The sequence below is a fragment of the Ascoidea rubescens genome (assembly GCF_001661345.1).
Source record: "Ascoidea rubescens DSM 1968 unplaced genomic scaffold ASCRUscaffold_6, whole genome shotgun sequence".
Lineage (NCBI taxonomy): Eukaryota > Fungi > Ascomycota > Saccharomycetes > Ascoideales > Ascoideaceae > Ascoidea > Ascoidea rubescens.
The window spans coordinates 951,422-964,256 of NW_017962918.1; the positions used below are offsets into that span (position 1 = coordinate 951,422).

The following is a 12,835-nucleotide window of genomic DNA, read 5'->3' on the forward strand; positions in this document are numbered from 1 at the left end:
TTTTGCTTTGTTTTGTTTTGTTTTGTTTTGTTTTGTTTATTTTTCATATACATATTCCCACACATATATATACATATATATTTACATATATTCTAATTCATATTTAGTATAATCTTATAAAATTAATATTTTGTAAACCAATATATCTGGAAATAAAGTAAGCGTTATTAGAGTTTTGCAAAAATTTGATAAATTCACTAAACTATGAAACAATAACAATAACAATCTTTGAAATTAGACAATATAAAACTTAAACATCATTTAATGCGACAGCGCAGACAGCCTTTTGATGGCCCTGGTACTTTCGAATTATTTTAGATGTTCCCAATTCCCATAGACGAACCATATTATCAGAGGAACCAGTCACTAAATAAGCAGAATCAGCACTGAAAGCACAGTCCCATACCCAACCAGCATGACCAGTTAGACTTTGAACCAACGAAAAATCATTGTCAAGATTCCAAACTTTTGCAGAGTGATCAGCAGAACAAGTTGCCAAATACTTTCTATCTGAAGATAGAAGACATCGAGTGATATAAGTGTTATGAGCTGTAAATGATCTAGTACCGTAATAAGAACCTTTATTTCTATCCATGCTCCAGACAAAACATTGGCCCTTTTTATTAGCTGCTATGATAACAGAGGAATCTTGAGCAGCAGTAACAGATAGCAAATTTACATGTTCATTGCCTGGTTCTAATACATGAACTGCTCTTTTCATGCCAATGTCCCATATTTTAACCCTTCCTTCTTGATCACAAGTAATGGCTTCAGAAGAACTACGGTTAAAAGACAAATCATTTATTGGACTGCCATTATTGCAATCACTTTCAATTTTGTTTGATCTGATATCCCAAACTTTTATGGTTCCATCGTCAGACGCAGACACCATCCATTGGTTATCGGTTGCAAAGGAGATAGAATTGATGTTAGATCCTGGGACATGGCCCTCCAACTTGCTTACTGGATTTGAGTTTTTATTCCTTATATCATAGATGTTTATGGTTGTATTCCCAGCAGCAGCTAGATATTTTTTATCAGATGTTATTTCTAGTCTATTGATATGATAATCAGGAGTCTGTATCGATCTTGAACACACACCATCCAAAGCCTCCCAAAATCTTATTGTGGCATCATAACCATAGGAAGCTAATATCACAGACATTTTCCTTTATCTTTTCTTAATGGTTTTTGATTCTGCTGAAAACAAATCAAGCTGGTTTACTATGAGCGGATCGGATCAGCTAATTTGAGATGCATAAAACAAATGATAGAAACAATGCGTTTCAAAGTGATAAGTGAAATCGAAGCTGAACTTTTTAAAGAATCTGGCAGTCTAAATGTAATTATTGCTTTGACTATTTACCCAAACAGCTACTCACGATAACTGTTCTTTCCTCAAGATGTGGTGATGCTTCTTCAAAGAAATCAGGCTCACAGCATATGCACTGAAATGCACTATCTACATGTCAATCTGATCCAGGGACACGGGTCAAATGGCGTCAGAAGTTTGCCCTTTTCTTTGTTTTCAAGCTGGATGAGAAGAACAAACATCAATATCTTCTTTGCAATGTTCAATCGTCGTGGAAGACTGGCTCGTTTTAGTCCAGATGCTGCTTTAAGCTTGGGATTTAGTTCTACTACTACCACAGGCTCAACGAGAGACAAGTTCTCGAGAATTGATTCGTTAAACAACAGTGATTTTTTGGACTTGGATGAACAAGACGAGCTAATTTCTTTGTATAATGACATAAATTATGAAAAGACAAAGAATTATATTAAATTGCTATTGGTTATTTCGTTGGTCGAGGCTCCATTTTTCTCTAAACTAAGAGTGTATGGGGTTTACAGTTTGAATTCATTATTGATCATATTGATGTCAATGATAAATTTAAGATATTTGAATTATTATTCTTTAAATGAACTAAAAATAAAAACTCGGAAAGAACTCGAGCCTGATGAGATAAATTTCTTTATAAAATTTATAAATTTGTTTAACCATAACGATTGGTATCAGGTAGTATACAATTCTGTTCAAATAATTTTAACAGTTCTCAATATTAGAAAATTTATCATTGCTGAAAATAAATTTACAAATTATTTCTCCTTCTTTCTTTTATTGCCTGTGGTTAATTCGATTTTATGTTTGCTAATTAAATCCTGGACCTCTGACGTCTCAAATGATATTAAAAATCTACAAAAACTAAAATACAATAAAAAAAATGTTTAGTAAACTAAAACTATAATACAAAACCATTAAGCATAATTTTAAATCTACTTGAAGGCTCTCAATCTTCTTTGAATAACCCCATTTCCAAAATTTTAAAGAACAACGGTATTTGATTTTTCTTTTCTAATAATTGGTTTTTTAAAAAATCGTTTAGTTTTGAGTTATCTTGCAGAGATACTTTATACTGAGTAAAAATATTATCATTATATTTGGAAATTTTCAGAAATTCAATCAATTTCTTTTTGATCAAAGTATTATCAGCACTTTCCAATGAAAAACTGTTAGATAACTGAGCTATTAAGTTTTCTCTAGATTCTAATTGGGGATTTTCATTAGTATTAGTTGTTATGTTTATATTTGAATTAGATTCATCATCTGAATTCTTTTTTGTCTTGCTATCCAGAGTTTTGACCATTTCATTATCACTAAAAGTATTTGTGTTCGGATTATCAACTTTATTATTTTCTTTGGACTCAGAGGTATTTCTAGTTGGTAATTTTCGAAAACGTTTTTCTCTATCAGAAGGAAACAGCAAAAATGACGGTTTTCTTTTATTGGAAATTCGAGTTTTCGGATCCAAATGAACTTCGACTCTATTATATTCCTGGATACCTGATTTATGAGGTGATGTTATTTTTGAATCTGCTTTTTTTTCTGGGGGATCAGAAAATAAGGGTTTGACTGTTACTGGAGAGTTCAATAATGCTTTCAGTGTTTGTGATCCAATTGTGTTTGAATATACAGGTTTTTGAGAGCTAACACTATTAAAAAAAGATTGTTCATGAAGCCCTACCAACGGGATATCTTTAAGAATTGGGTTCTGACGAAAAAAATTATCTCTTTGAGTTTTAGAGATTTCATTTCTACTTTTGTTTTGATTTTGAGTTATACTGTTTATTATGGTGTTCTCTAAAGATTTGTTTTGTTTAGGCAGAGCGAATTTTGAGTCCAAAATTTGATTTTTGTCTATTTGGTTAGATATGTTTAAAGATTGTGACGTTTTTGAAAATCTTGTTTTGTCTTTATCATTTGATATCTCGCCTTTATCATCTGATATCTCATCTTTATTGTCTAGTGTCTTATTTATGATTGGATTGCCTTCAAATTTTTCCATTCTATTCTTATTAAAATCATTATTATTAAAACTACAAGATGTCTCATTACTTCCATTAATGAAATTGTCAATGTTTTTATTTTTATTAATTCTTTGATTGGAATAGTCATTATATCTGGAATTGTTTTTTTTACTTTTATTTAAAGTTAGAAACTTATTTTCATCAGGATCAAAATCGGAAAAATAATTTTCATCATCACTACTACTTTGTGAAGGGACATAGTCGTCATTAGGATCTGAAGAAACGCGATTATTTTCATCATTAGTATCTGTAAAATATACATTGTTATGTGTTTCTTTTTGATTAATATTTAATGCATTTATATTGTTATTCTGATATTTTGGTCTCATTGCGTTGGCGGATTCCTTTATCCTATTGAGTGTAAAACTTTCTCTTCTATTAATATTATCATTAATATTATCATTAGTATTTTTTTGAAAATTCATTTGATTAGTTTTATTATATGCCTTCATTTTTTTTATAGTAATATCAGTACCTTTGAGGGGGTTTTGGACATTTTTTTCTATGTTGTTTTTTGAAGTTGCTTCCCAAGTTTCTGTCAAATAGTCAATCGTAGGATTATACTTACTAAACATGAGTTTCTTTTTCAACAATTCAAAAACAACATATACATTTGATTGATCTAAAACATCTTTGGATAATGTGTTAAATGTCGCTAATTCAAGAAATATTTTATCCATTGACATATAATCAAATGTATCACTAAATATTGTATTTTTTAAATTTTTTACCAAATTAATGAATTTTGTTTCAAAGATATTAAATTTATATGGCATTTGTTTTGAATCTGATTTACTTTTTTCAATCACCTGGTTCTTTTCAGGTTTTTTTGTGGACTCAGCAATTTTATTTGTTAATGGATTTTCCTTTTCATGTTGCAGCCTTTTTCGTGAATTTAATTTAAACAATTTATTTTGCTTCTTTGTTTCTGTTTGAAATATTCCATGCTGCTGTGCAGTTAACTTTGTCTGGACTTCTAATTCAGAATCTGAAGATGAAATTATATGTTTACTTTTTCTTCTTAAATTTCTTTTTTTTAAATTATTTGAAGGAGATTTCATATACGGAAACAAACTATCTTCACTTGGATCAATTTCACTTGAGCGAGCACTATAATCATCATTTTGAGTGATTTTTTTATCTTTATTGCCGGTTTCAACATTATCCACCCTTTTATATTTATCTTCATTATCGGTTTCACCTTCGCTTTCACTGTCATTGTCACTTAAGTCACTACTAATATCTGTGTCATTTGAAGTTTGGTTATTGTCTTTGGAAAGCTCCTTGGATGTTTTGGAATTAGATTTCACTGTGGTTTGATTGGAGACATCTGTTTGCTGTTTAGTTTGATTCTTATAAGTTGAATTTTTTGAATTTTGAGCATTTTGAGCATTTTGAGCATTTTGAGCATTTTGACTTTGAGATTCAAAGGTCATTTTTAAAACATCATTGTCATGAAAATCTTTAATTAAATCGATTTCAATCAAGTCATCTGTTGCATCTGCTCTAGTTAAATCAATATGATTCATCATTTTATCAATTTTGTCTGTCATAGAACTATTATATTCATCTTCAAGATCCACTCTTTCAACTTCCATGTCATCCATAATATTGGAATAATCCTCGTCCAAGCTAATAATTATTGGGGTTTTCTTTTTTTGATTTTTCTCCCGAGATTTAGAAGATTTAATTGCTTCGTTATCATCATTTATGAGATTATTTTGACTGTTCGGAGTATTTTGACTATTTTGAGCATTTTGAGCATTTGAAATATTTGGAATACTTGAAATAACTAAATTATTTTGATCAAGCAGATTGACAATTTCTAACTCATCATCACTATCTTCATCATTTTCATTCAATGGAAATAATAGAGAATCTTTTTTGTTTAGTAAGTTTAACAAAGTTGTATGCTCTTCTTCAAAATTATCCAAAAATATTAATGCATCTTTTGGAGAGCACCAGACACCATCTAATGCTGGTTTATTTTCAGTGGATACTACATTTTTGGAAAAACGAAATAATTTTTCTCTATAATATAACTCATTTTCAACATGCATTTCAGGATCTTCAGGTTTTCGATCGTCTAGCTTTGATATTGATTTAAATACAGCCATTTGAAGAATTTTTGAAAAATTCACAAAGCCATCGCTATATCTTCGATAAATTGTGAAACTTTTTGTGGATTTTATTTGATCGTTTCCCTTAATGGTAACATATTCGCCTAGCATTGTTATTGTTACTTTATTCGAAGTTAGATTTTTGTAGTTTTTAATTTTCTCAAGTCGTTCATCAGGTATTGAGAATTCTATTGGAAAGCCATGAAATTTTGAATAACCATGGGAAAAATAGACATAAAATTTTCTGGTTTTAGATTCCATATCAGTTAGAGGATATTTATAATCATTAGGGATCTGATTTACTTTAAAATCTAATAAATGATGAATATGTTCATGTAAATGATAAGTTTCAGCGAAATCTCTTGCATATTTGATATTGATCCAATTTCCACCAACCAAAGTTGGATCATTGTACTGGGTTAAGATATTTTTCTCTTTACATGCCTCAATAGCATCTTTTCTAATTCTGATTGAATTTGAATGAAATAAAGCACGATATAAATAGCTCAATTGATCTATATTGAACAAATCGCCCATTACTCTTCTTAGTATTCTAATTTTGCAATTGTAATCCAAGATGACAAACATTTCATAATATTTGAAACCACAATAAGAGGTCAATGCAATTCTGTTGAAACTCAATAAAGGTTTTAATTGCTTAAAAAGTTTACAATTTTTGGAGATTTTTCGCACAACGCTTAATTTGGCCCATTGATACCCTGAACTTTCAAATAGTTCTGAATCATATTTATCCAAATAACTATAGAATTTCGTTCTGTATTTTTCCAAGGTGATTAAAAAGGCAAACTCTGATATATTGCACCAGCTTCCAATTTTCCTTCTCATGTAACGATGCTCGCCAATTCTGAAAACATAAACTTCATTTCCATCTTCAATTATATCGGTCTCCAAGCACTTTATCACTGGGGTTAGTAAGTTTTTGGTACCATTGCTGTTACCATTGCTGCTGTTATTCCAAGAAAAATAACTATTTGACATAGTCAATCAGATATCACTGTCGATTACCTGCACATATCCATTCAGTCCCAGAAGCTGTTTGTACTGAAAGTGCTTCTCAGATTTGAATCGCGAAGAAGAAACCCCTTTTGAACAAACCCCTTTTGAACAAACCCCTGATATACAAAACCACGTGTAATTATTAGAGGTCTGTGAATTACTTTCGGCAAGAAAGGCATGTGATGTCCGAGCCTTATCGGAGCAGCTTTCGGAGTTTTGCTTCTTTTTGTCTTGAGCTTATGATCTTATGATCTTATAATCTTATAATCTTATTGTTGATCCAACTTCTCGACAATTGCAATGGAGGCCAAGGGGAACATATTGAGCATTCAGTCCCATGTCGTTCATGGCTATGTGGGAAACAAAGTCAGCACCTTTACTTTGCAGCTAAAGGGCTGGAATGTGGACTCTGTCAACACTGTCCAGTTTTCAAACCATCCAGCCTACAAGTCCTTCAAGGGCTTCAGATATCCTAACCACGAAATCAAAGACATTTTGCTTCAATTGATAGATGAGCTAGAGTTCAGATATGACATTGTTTTGACTGGATACATCCCAAGCCCAGAAACGCTATCGATCATCTTTGAGTCTATGCAGTATCGAAACAGCCTTGATAGCAACGATAGCAATGCTTTAAAATGGTTTTTGGATCCGGTGATGGGTGACAATGGCAAACCATATGTCGACGAGAAAATTTTACCAGTCTATAAAGATATATTGAAAAGTGGTTTGGTATATTTAATCACGCCAAATCAGTTTGAGTTACAGCTCTTAATAGACGAAAATTATAGCTCAATTAATAACATATGTGACTACTTGACAAAATCTTTTAAGAAATTTCATGAATTATATCCCAAAATTGATAATGCTATAATAACATCAATTCAAGTTAAAGATGACAATGATAACATCTACATTGCTGGTTATTCAAAGGAAAAGATCTTTTACTATAAGATTCCTATAATAAAAGCAATTTTTAGTGGAAGTGGGGATCTTTTATCATCAATCTTATTAGATTCATATCACAAATACATTAATGATGATATTCCTTTAGTCAACGCCCTAAATAATACTTTATCAATTGTTTATAAAGTCTTAGAACTAACTTATAATTATGAAATTTATACAAATTCAAACAAGACTACCAAAAATTTCGATAATGAAATAATTAAAGTAAATGATTTGAGATTAATTGAATCCATAAAATTATTGAATGATTCCGAGAATTTTTTGTTTTATAAACCAATGTTTATAAACCAATAGATAAATTATAGACAAAGCTTTAGACATGAATAGTTTATTATACCATAGAATAGAAACAAGTGTTTAATTTATTTTAATGACATCATATATATATATATATATATAAAGAGTATAAACTAAGACAAAACAAAAACAAAAATTTAAAAGAAATATTTAGAAGAAAACTTTCGCTTGACAAAATTCAGAAAAAATATAAAATGAAAAAAGTTGAGGCGGAATAATATTAGTTAAAACAGGTTAAACGAGTTAAGGTAAGATAAGATAAACCACAAAAATATAAAACCAGATTTGAAAACCGATTAATAATCCATAATTATTGATATATTCTTATTAATGACATTTCTATCTTCTTTTTTTTAATTCTGACTTAATTGTAGGTATATCAATCAAATGTTGGATTAATTTCTTGTTTATCAAATATTGAATTAAAATTGCCAAAATCAACACAAATAATAAACTTAATATGATTGATAAGAAAGTGTTTAGATTTTTAGATTTGATTTGTGTTTGATTTGAGGTTATAAATTTTGAAGGTAACTTGATAACATGAATAGTATTTGCAGCAGATACACTAGCTAAATACTGACCAGTTGGAGAAAATGTGACTTTTGTAATTACAAAATTATGGGTTTTCTTAAATTCAAACAAGTTTTTAAAATTTTTAAATTTTAATAAGATTACTGAATAGTTATTACCAGCAATGGAAATTAATGAATTATTAATGTCAATCTCAGATTTCGTGATTGTTTTTTCTGGGTTTTTAATGTCTTGATAAACTTTAATTATAATATTTGGCCAAAAATCCATTGAAGTTATTGATTTAATTTTTTTACTGATTAATTTATTCGAAATTAATAATTGATCTAAAATTGAATAATGTACTATTGAAATTCCACCTTTATTATTAATATTACAACCAATTATAAATTCGTTATTATTGATGAAACGAATTTTTGCAAAGATCAATGTTTGAGAACTGGTCGAAAGAGCTGATGAATTTTTTGATATTAAAATCTTTCCACTGACAGTTGATATTGCTTTAAAAGTAGAACTTGTAATATAAACTATTGTTTTCCCATCAGGAGAGATGTGCAAATCTTTAATAATATTATTCGTTTTTTCAATGATTTTATATTTCAACTTCAACTGATTATTGGATGTATTGATGATGATTAACTGTGGATTTTTCTCATTGGAATTTGATATACAACCAATGGAACTATCATCAGATATATAACAGCATTTTGTATAATTATTTATATCATTTGAGAAATCGGTGAATAAATTTATAGATTTGCTGAACACTAAATGTTGATCAATGTAATCATATTTTCTTAGATGACAATTCTTGCCTTTTTTAATCTTTTCTGAACCTTCATTGCAACCCATCAAAATGATTTCTCCATTTGTGTCCAAACTCATGGGAGAATCGCTGTTTGGAGGTAGTTGCAATTCTCTAAATTTCTTGATGACTTTATTCTTTCTACTGAAATCAATTTGCAAAGCTGTCAATTTGTTAGGTATTCCATGGTTTCCTTCACCACCACCGCCAGCCACTAACAATGTATCTTCATCCAAAAACCTGGCACCAAATATAGGATATCCAACGTTCCACGAAGCAGCTTCCATTCTATAAAAATAACCAACAGAATTCAAAAAAATTGAGATTATATAACGATTGTCGTAGGTGAAAGTCACAATCTATTAATACCCTAACACCATCACTTCACAAAGACCGGGTAAAATCAGCTTTGCTTTCTCTTGGAAAAACTCCATTGTGGCCATCGTTTACGTCCCCTCCGGAAGACGGTTCCGGAGATGTGTGATGTTGTTTGTGGTTCGAATGCACCGTTGCATCGGAATTCATTCGTAGCTGACGGTGATTTTATCCGCTGATTGAGTGCCGGACGACTCTGCCGATTCGGAATAAAAAACTTCAAAACCACTTCTGAAACCAGACCAAAGATCCTCTTTCAGTGATAATGCTGCTCTTCATCACCAAAGATATCAGACATGCCTAAAATCAGAACATCCAGAACAAGAAAACCCCCATCAGGGTTTGAAGATCTAGAACCGCAGTTGAAGGAATTTGAAGATGAGTTGAAAGAGATCCAATTAACTAAATTAAAGAAAAGTGTCAATAAAAACGAACCACTATGGGAGATATTTAAAATCTACCACAAGAGATCGAGATATATCTACGATTTGTATTACAATAGACAGATTATTTCAAGGGAATTGTATTTGTGGCTACTCAAGGAAAAATTTGCTGATTTGCATTTAATTGCAAAATGGAAAAAAAAAGGATATGAAAATTTATGTTGCTTGAGATGTATAATGAGTAATGACAATAATAATGGCTTTACATGTATTTGTAGGGTTCCAAAGGCAAATTTGACTGATGATAAAAACTCTACAAAATGTGTAAACTGCGGTTGCAGAGGTTGTGCTAGCTCTGATTAAATTGGTTTTTCATTTATCTATTTAATTACCTATTTGTTTATATGGTCTAAAATTTCTTTATTGAAGACTTTTGAATAATTTAGAAATAATCTGAAGCTGTTTTCATAATATAAATGATTTTGATGGAATTTTTCTAATATTTTTAAAGCCTCAAACACCTCTTCATAATTCACTTTATTAGAAATATTGTGAGTATTCAGATTTTTTTCTTCACGATTGTTGACATTGGTTTGAGTATTATTTTCAACACTGCTGTTTATATCATTATGGTGATCACCATCATCACGATCACTATCACTATTATCATGGTTCACATTTGCTTGAAGCTGTAATTGATCATTATTTTTATTATCAGAACTTGATTGCTCAAATATTTTTTTATTTTCAATTTTATTTGTCAAAATTACATGACTGTTATTTAGATTGTCATCATTAATACTCATGTTGTCTTCCATAACAGCAGCAGCTAGTAGTAAGCTATTATCAATATTAGAACTATTCATATGATCTATATTGCTTAAGTTATTTATATTATTTATATTGTTTATATTGTTTATATCATTCATATTTATATTTTGTAAATTACTTATATTATCCATATTAATGGAATTGTGGGAAATTGAATTGTACAAATACATTGATGAATTATCACTATTTGAATGTAATTGAGGTGCAATATTTTCCAAATCATTATAGTCGATGATTTGATTAACTACATTGTTTTCGTTATCATTTTCAATATTATTATGATTATTATTGATTTTATTTTCGATATTCTTAATCTGAATACTTCGATGAATGCTAGAATCCTTTATTTGTTTGATGTTTGTTCTTTTTTTGCTTATTGGATTCAATTTATTGCTATTAATTATATTCTTTTGATTGTTTTCAATATCAGCAAAATCATTATCATGTATATAAAGATCTTTGAAATTTAAATCAGGCAATTTTAGTTTAATAATTTGATCCACTTTTTCAGCAAAATTAATTAATGCAACAACATCGTTATTATCCTCGTCGTAATATAAATTATTATTATTAATTAGATTTTTCAATTCATTTGGAATTTTAATGAATTTTAAATTGAATTTCGATTTAAATCGATATAAATAACCCTTTGGTGGCCCATTATTTATATAATCGTCAGATATACCATAAAAATCTTTGTTATTAAAAGCAATAAGTTTCCATATTTTTTTGAATAAATTTTCTGTTAAATTTACATTTACAATCAATAAAATGTTTATAATTTGAAACAATTGTTTATTGATCTCAGGATACTTAAAATTGGAATGACTAACTCTTCTTTGATTTGTGATTCCTTCAAAACTTTCAAATCTTTTCCTTAGTATTTCTTCACTTTTAATCCAATCATATATTGTGCTCTTTGATAATTTGAAATCACAGTTGTTTCCAAAAAAATGATCAACTATCCCCCTCAATGAATAATTTGGGTTTTCTTTGATGAAATCTAAAACCTTGACCTTTTGAGATAGCTTTGCTCTTTTATGGTTTCTATTGTGCTCCTCTAGCTGGTGTTTATTCGCTCCAGTCATTATATCTTTGATCAAATTGGAGCATTTCAGTTCTGATAAAATGTTTTTTTACCTAGTTGGTATTTGAAATGGGCCGAAATTAGTGGTGCGGATCAAATCATTTTTTGATTTTTGATGTCTTTGACTCAAACCACCAATTTTAGCTCTCTGTCTATATTGATGTCCACAAAACTACAATAGCAGTGCTTTTACTAAAAGAATCATATATCATTTCATATTATCAATTAATATATATCAATTATGTATCTACTCGCAAATAAAACTCCAAATCAGCGCAACGCTACTGGAGTATTGTATGGGCGGAATATCAGTGCTTCTCTATTGTTATATATTCAAATAGAAACAGCAATCGAAGGGTAGAGGCACGTGACTAACCTAAACAACCAGAACGTTTTTATCTTCGTACGCTGACATAATTTCACGCATTGCAAATTTCACACCAAACTTCAAACCAAATACACAAGACTTAACCACTTATGGAACGAAAATTGTGTTTCCACAAAAAACATTTAATTCACAAATACCTTGATGAAGATTGCAATCCAAACAATATAAATATGATCACTAAATAGCTAGATAGAAATAAAATAAACCAAGAGGAAAAGGAAAGAGAAGTCTACTAAGTCATGAGCACTAGAAGAAATCTCTATCCTTCCTTCGACGACTGTTAACCTGACAGCATCCAAGTCAAGAATACTGATAGTGATAATGAAAAGGAACTTGATACTCCACCAATGGCTTCCAAAATCAATGAATTAAATCAAAGAGTTGAGTTAATTGAATCGAATGTTGCATCCGGATTTGAACGACTAGAACGAATGCTCGAAAGTGTATTAGCTCGTGACGAACGGCCAGAAATCGGCTTGACTAATTCCTTCTGGATTGGCCGACATATCACGCGACCGTCAGTCGGATGTAAAATCCAAAACATGCATGAAATCTGTTTGACTCGCATGCAATTTATCCGGTTGTTTTTCAACAATGCTTTGTGTTTCTTTTTGAAATTTTCGAGAATTTCAGCTCAGGCCAAAATTATTATTTTCAACTATT

General features: G+C 30.0%; 7 protein-coding genes across 7 annotated transcripts; 3 read left to right on the forward strand and 4 right to left on the reverse strand.

Annotated features, from left to right (window-relative positions):
- Positions 1-5: 5 nt before the first annotated feature.
- On the reverse strand, positions 6-1,372 carry LST8 (TOR complex subunit LST8). The gene has a single exon (XM_020193288.1). It carries the CDS (start codon positions 1,163-1,165, stop codon positions 251-253), a length of 915 nt encoding a protein of 304 aa, XP_020047577.1. The 5' UTR covers positions 1,166-1,372; the 3' UTR covers positions 6-250.
- On the forward strand, positions 1,289-2,403 carry ASCRUDRAFT_148068 (uncharacterized protein). The gene has a single exon (XM_020189259.1). The coding sequence runs from the start codon at positions 1,412-1,414 to the stop codon at positions 2,228-2,230; it is 819 nt and encodes a 272-aa protein (XP_020047578.1). The 5' UTR covers positions 1,289-1,411; the 3' UTR covers positions 2,231-2,403.
- Positions 2,126-6,509, reverse strand: ASCRUDRAFT_75963 (uncharacterized protein). Its single transcript, XM_020193289.1, has one exon. The coding sequence runs from the start codon at positions 6,483-6,485 to the stop codon at positions 2,289-2,291; it is 4,197 nt and encodes a 1,398-aa protein (XP_020047579.1). The 5' UTR covers positions 6,486-6,509; the 3' UTR covers positions 2,126-2,288.
- A 294-nt stretch (positions 6,510-6,803) lies between these two features.
- Positions 6,804-7,766, forward strand: ASCRUDRAFT_80992 (pyridoxal kinase; the record flags this gene model as incomplete). Its single annotated transcript, XM_020194555.1, has 1 exon — positions 6,804-7,766. The coding sequence occupies one exon, from the start codon at positions 6,804-6,806 to the stop codon at positions 7,764-7,766; it is 963 nt and encodes a 320-aa protein (XP_020047580.1).
- Positions 7,767-7,891: 125 nt separating this feature from the next.
- On the reverse strand, positions 7,892-9,450 carry ASCRUDRAFT_75965 (uncharacterized protein). Its single transcript, XM_020193290.1, has one exon. It carries the CDS (start codon positions 9,393-9,395, stop codon positions 8,109-8,111), a length of 1,287 nt encoding a protein of 428 aa, XP_020047581.1. The 5' UTR covers positions 9,396-9,450; the 3' UTR covers positions 7,892-8,108.
- A 329-nt stretch (positions 9,451-9,779) lies between these two features.
- On the forward strand, positions 9,780-10,229 carry BUD31 (U2 snRNP complex subunit BUD31; the record flags this gene model as incomplete). Its single annotated transcript, XM_020194556.1, has 1 exon — positions 9,780-10,229. The coding sequence occupies one exon, from the start codon at positions 9,780-9,782 to the stop codon at positions 10,227-10,229; it is 450 nt and encodes a 149-aa protein (XP_020047582.1).
- Positions 10,031-11,950, reverse strand: ASCRUDRAFT_75966 (uncharacterized protein). The gene has a single exon (XM_020193291.1). The coding sequence runs from the start codon at positions 11,783-11,785 to the stop codon at positions 10,259-10,261; it is 1,527 nt and encodes a 508-aa protein (XP_020047583.1). The 5' UTR covers positions 11,786-11,950; the 3' UTR covers positions 10,031-10,258.
- Between the last annotated feature and the right edge of the window lie 885 nt (positions 11,951-12,835).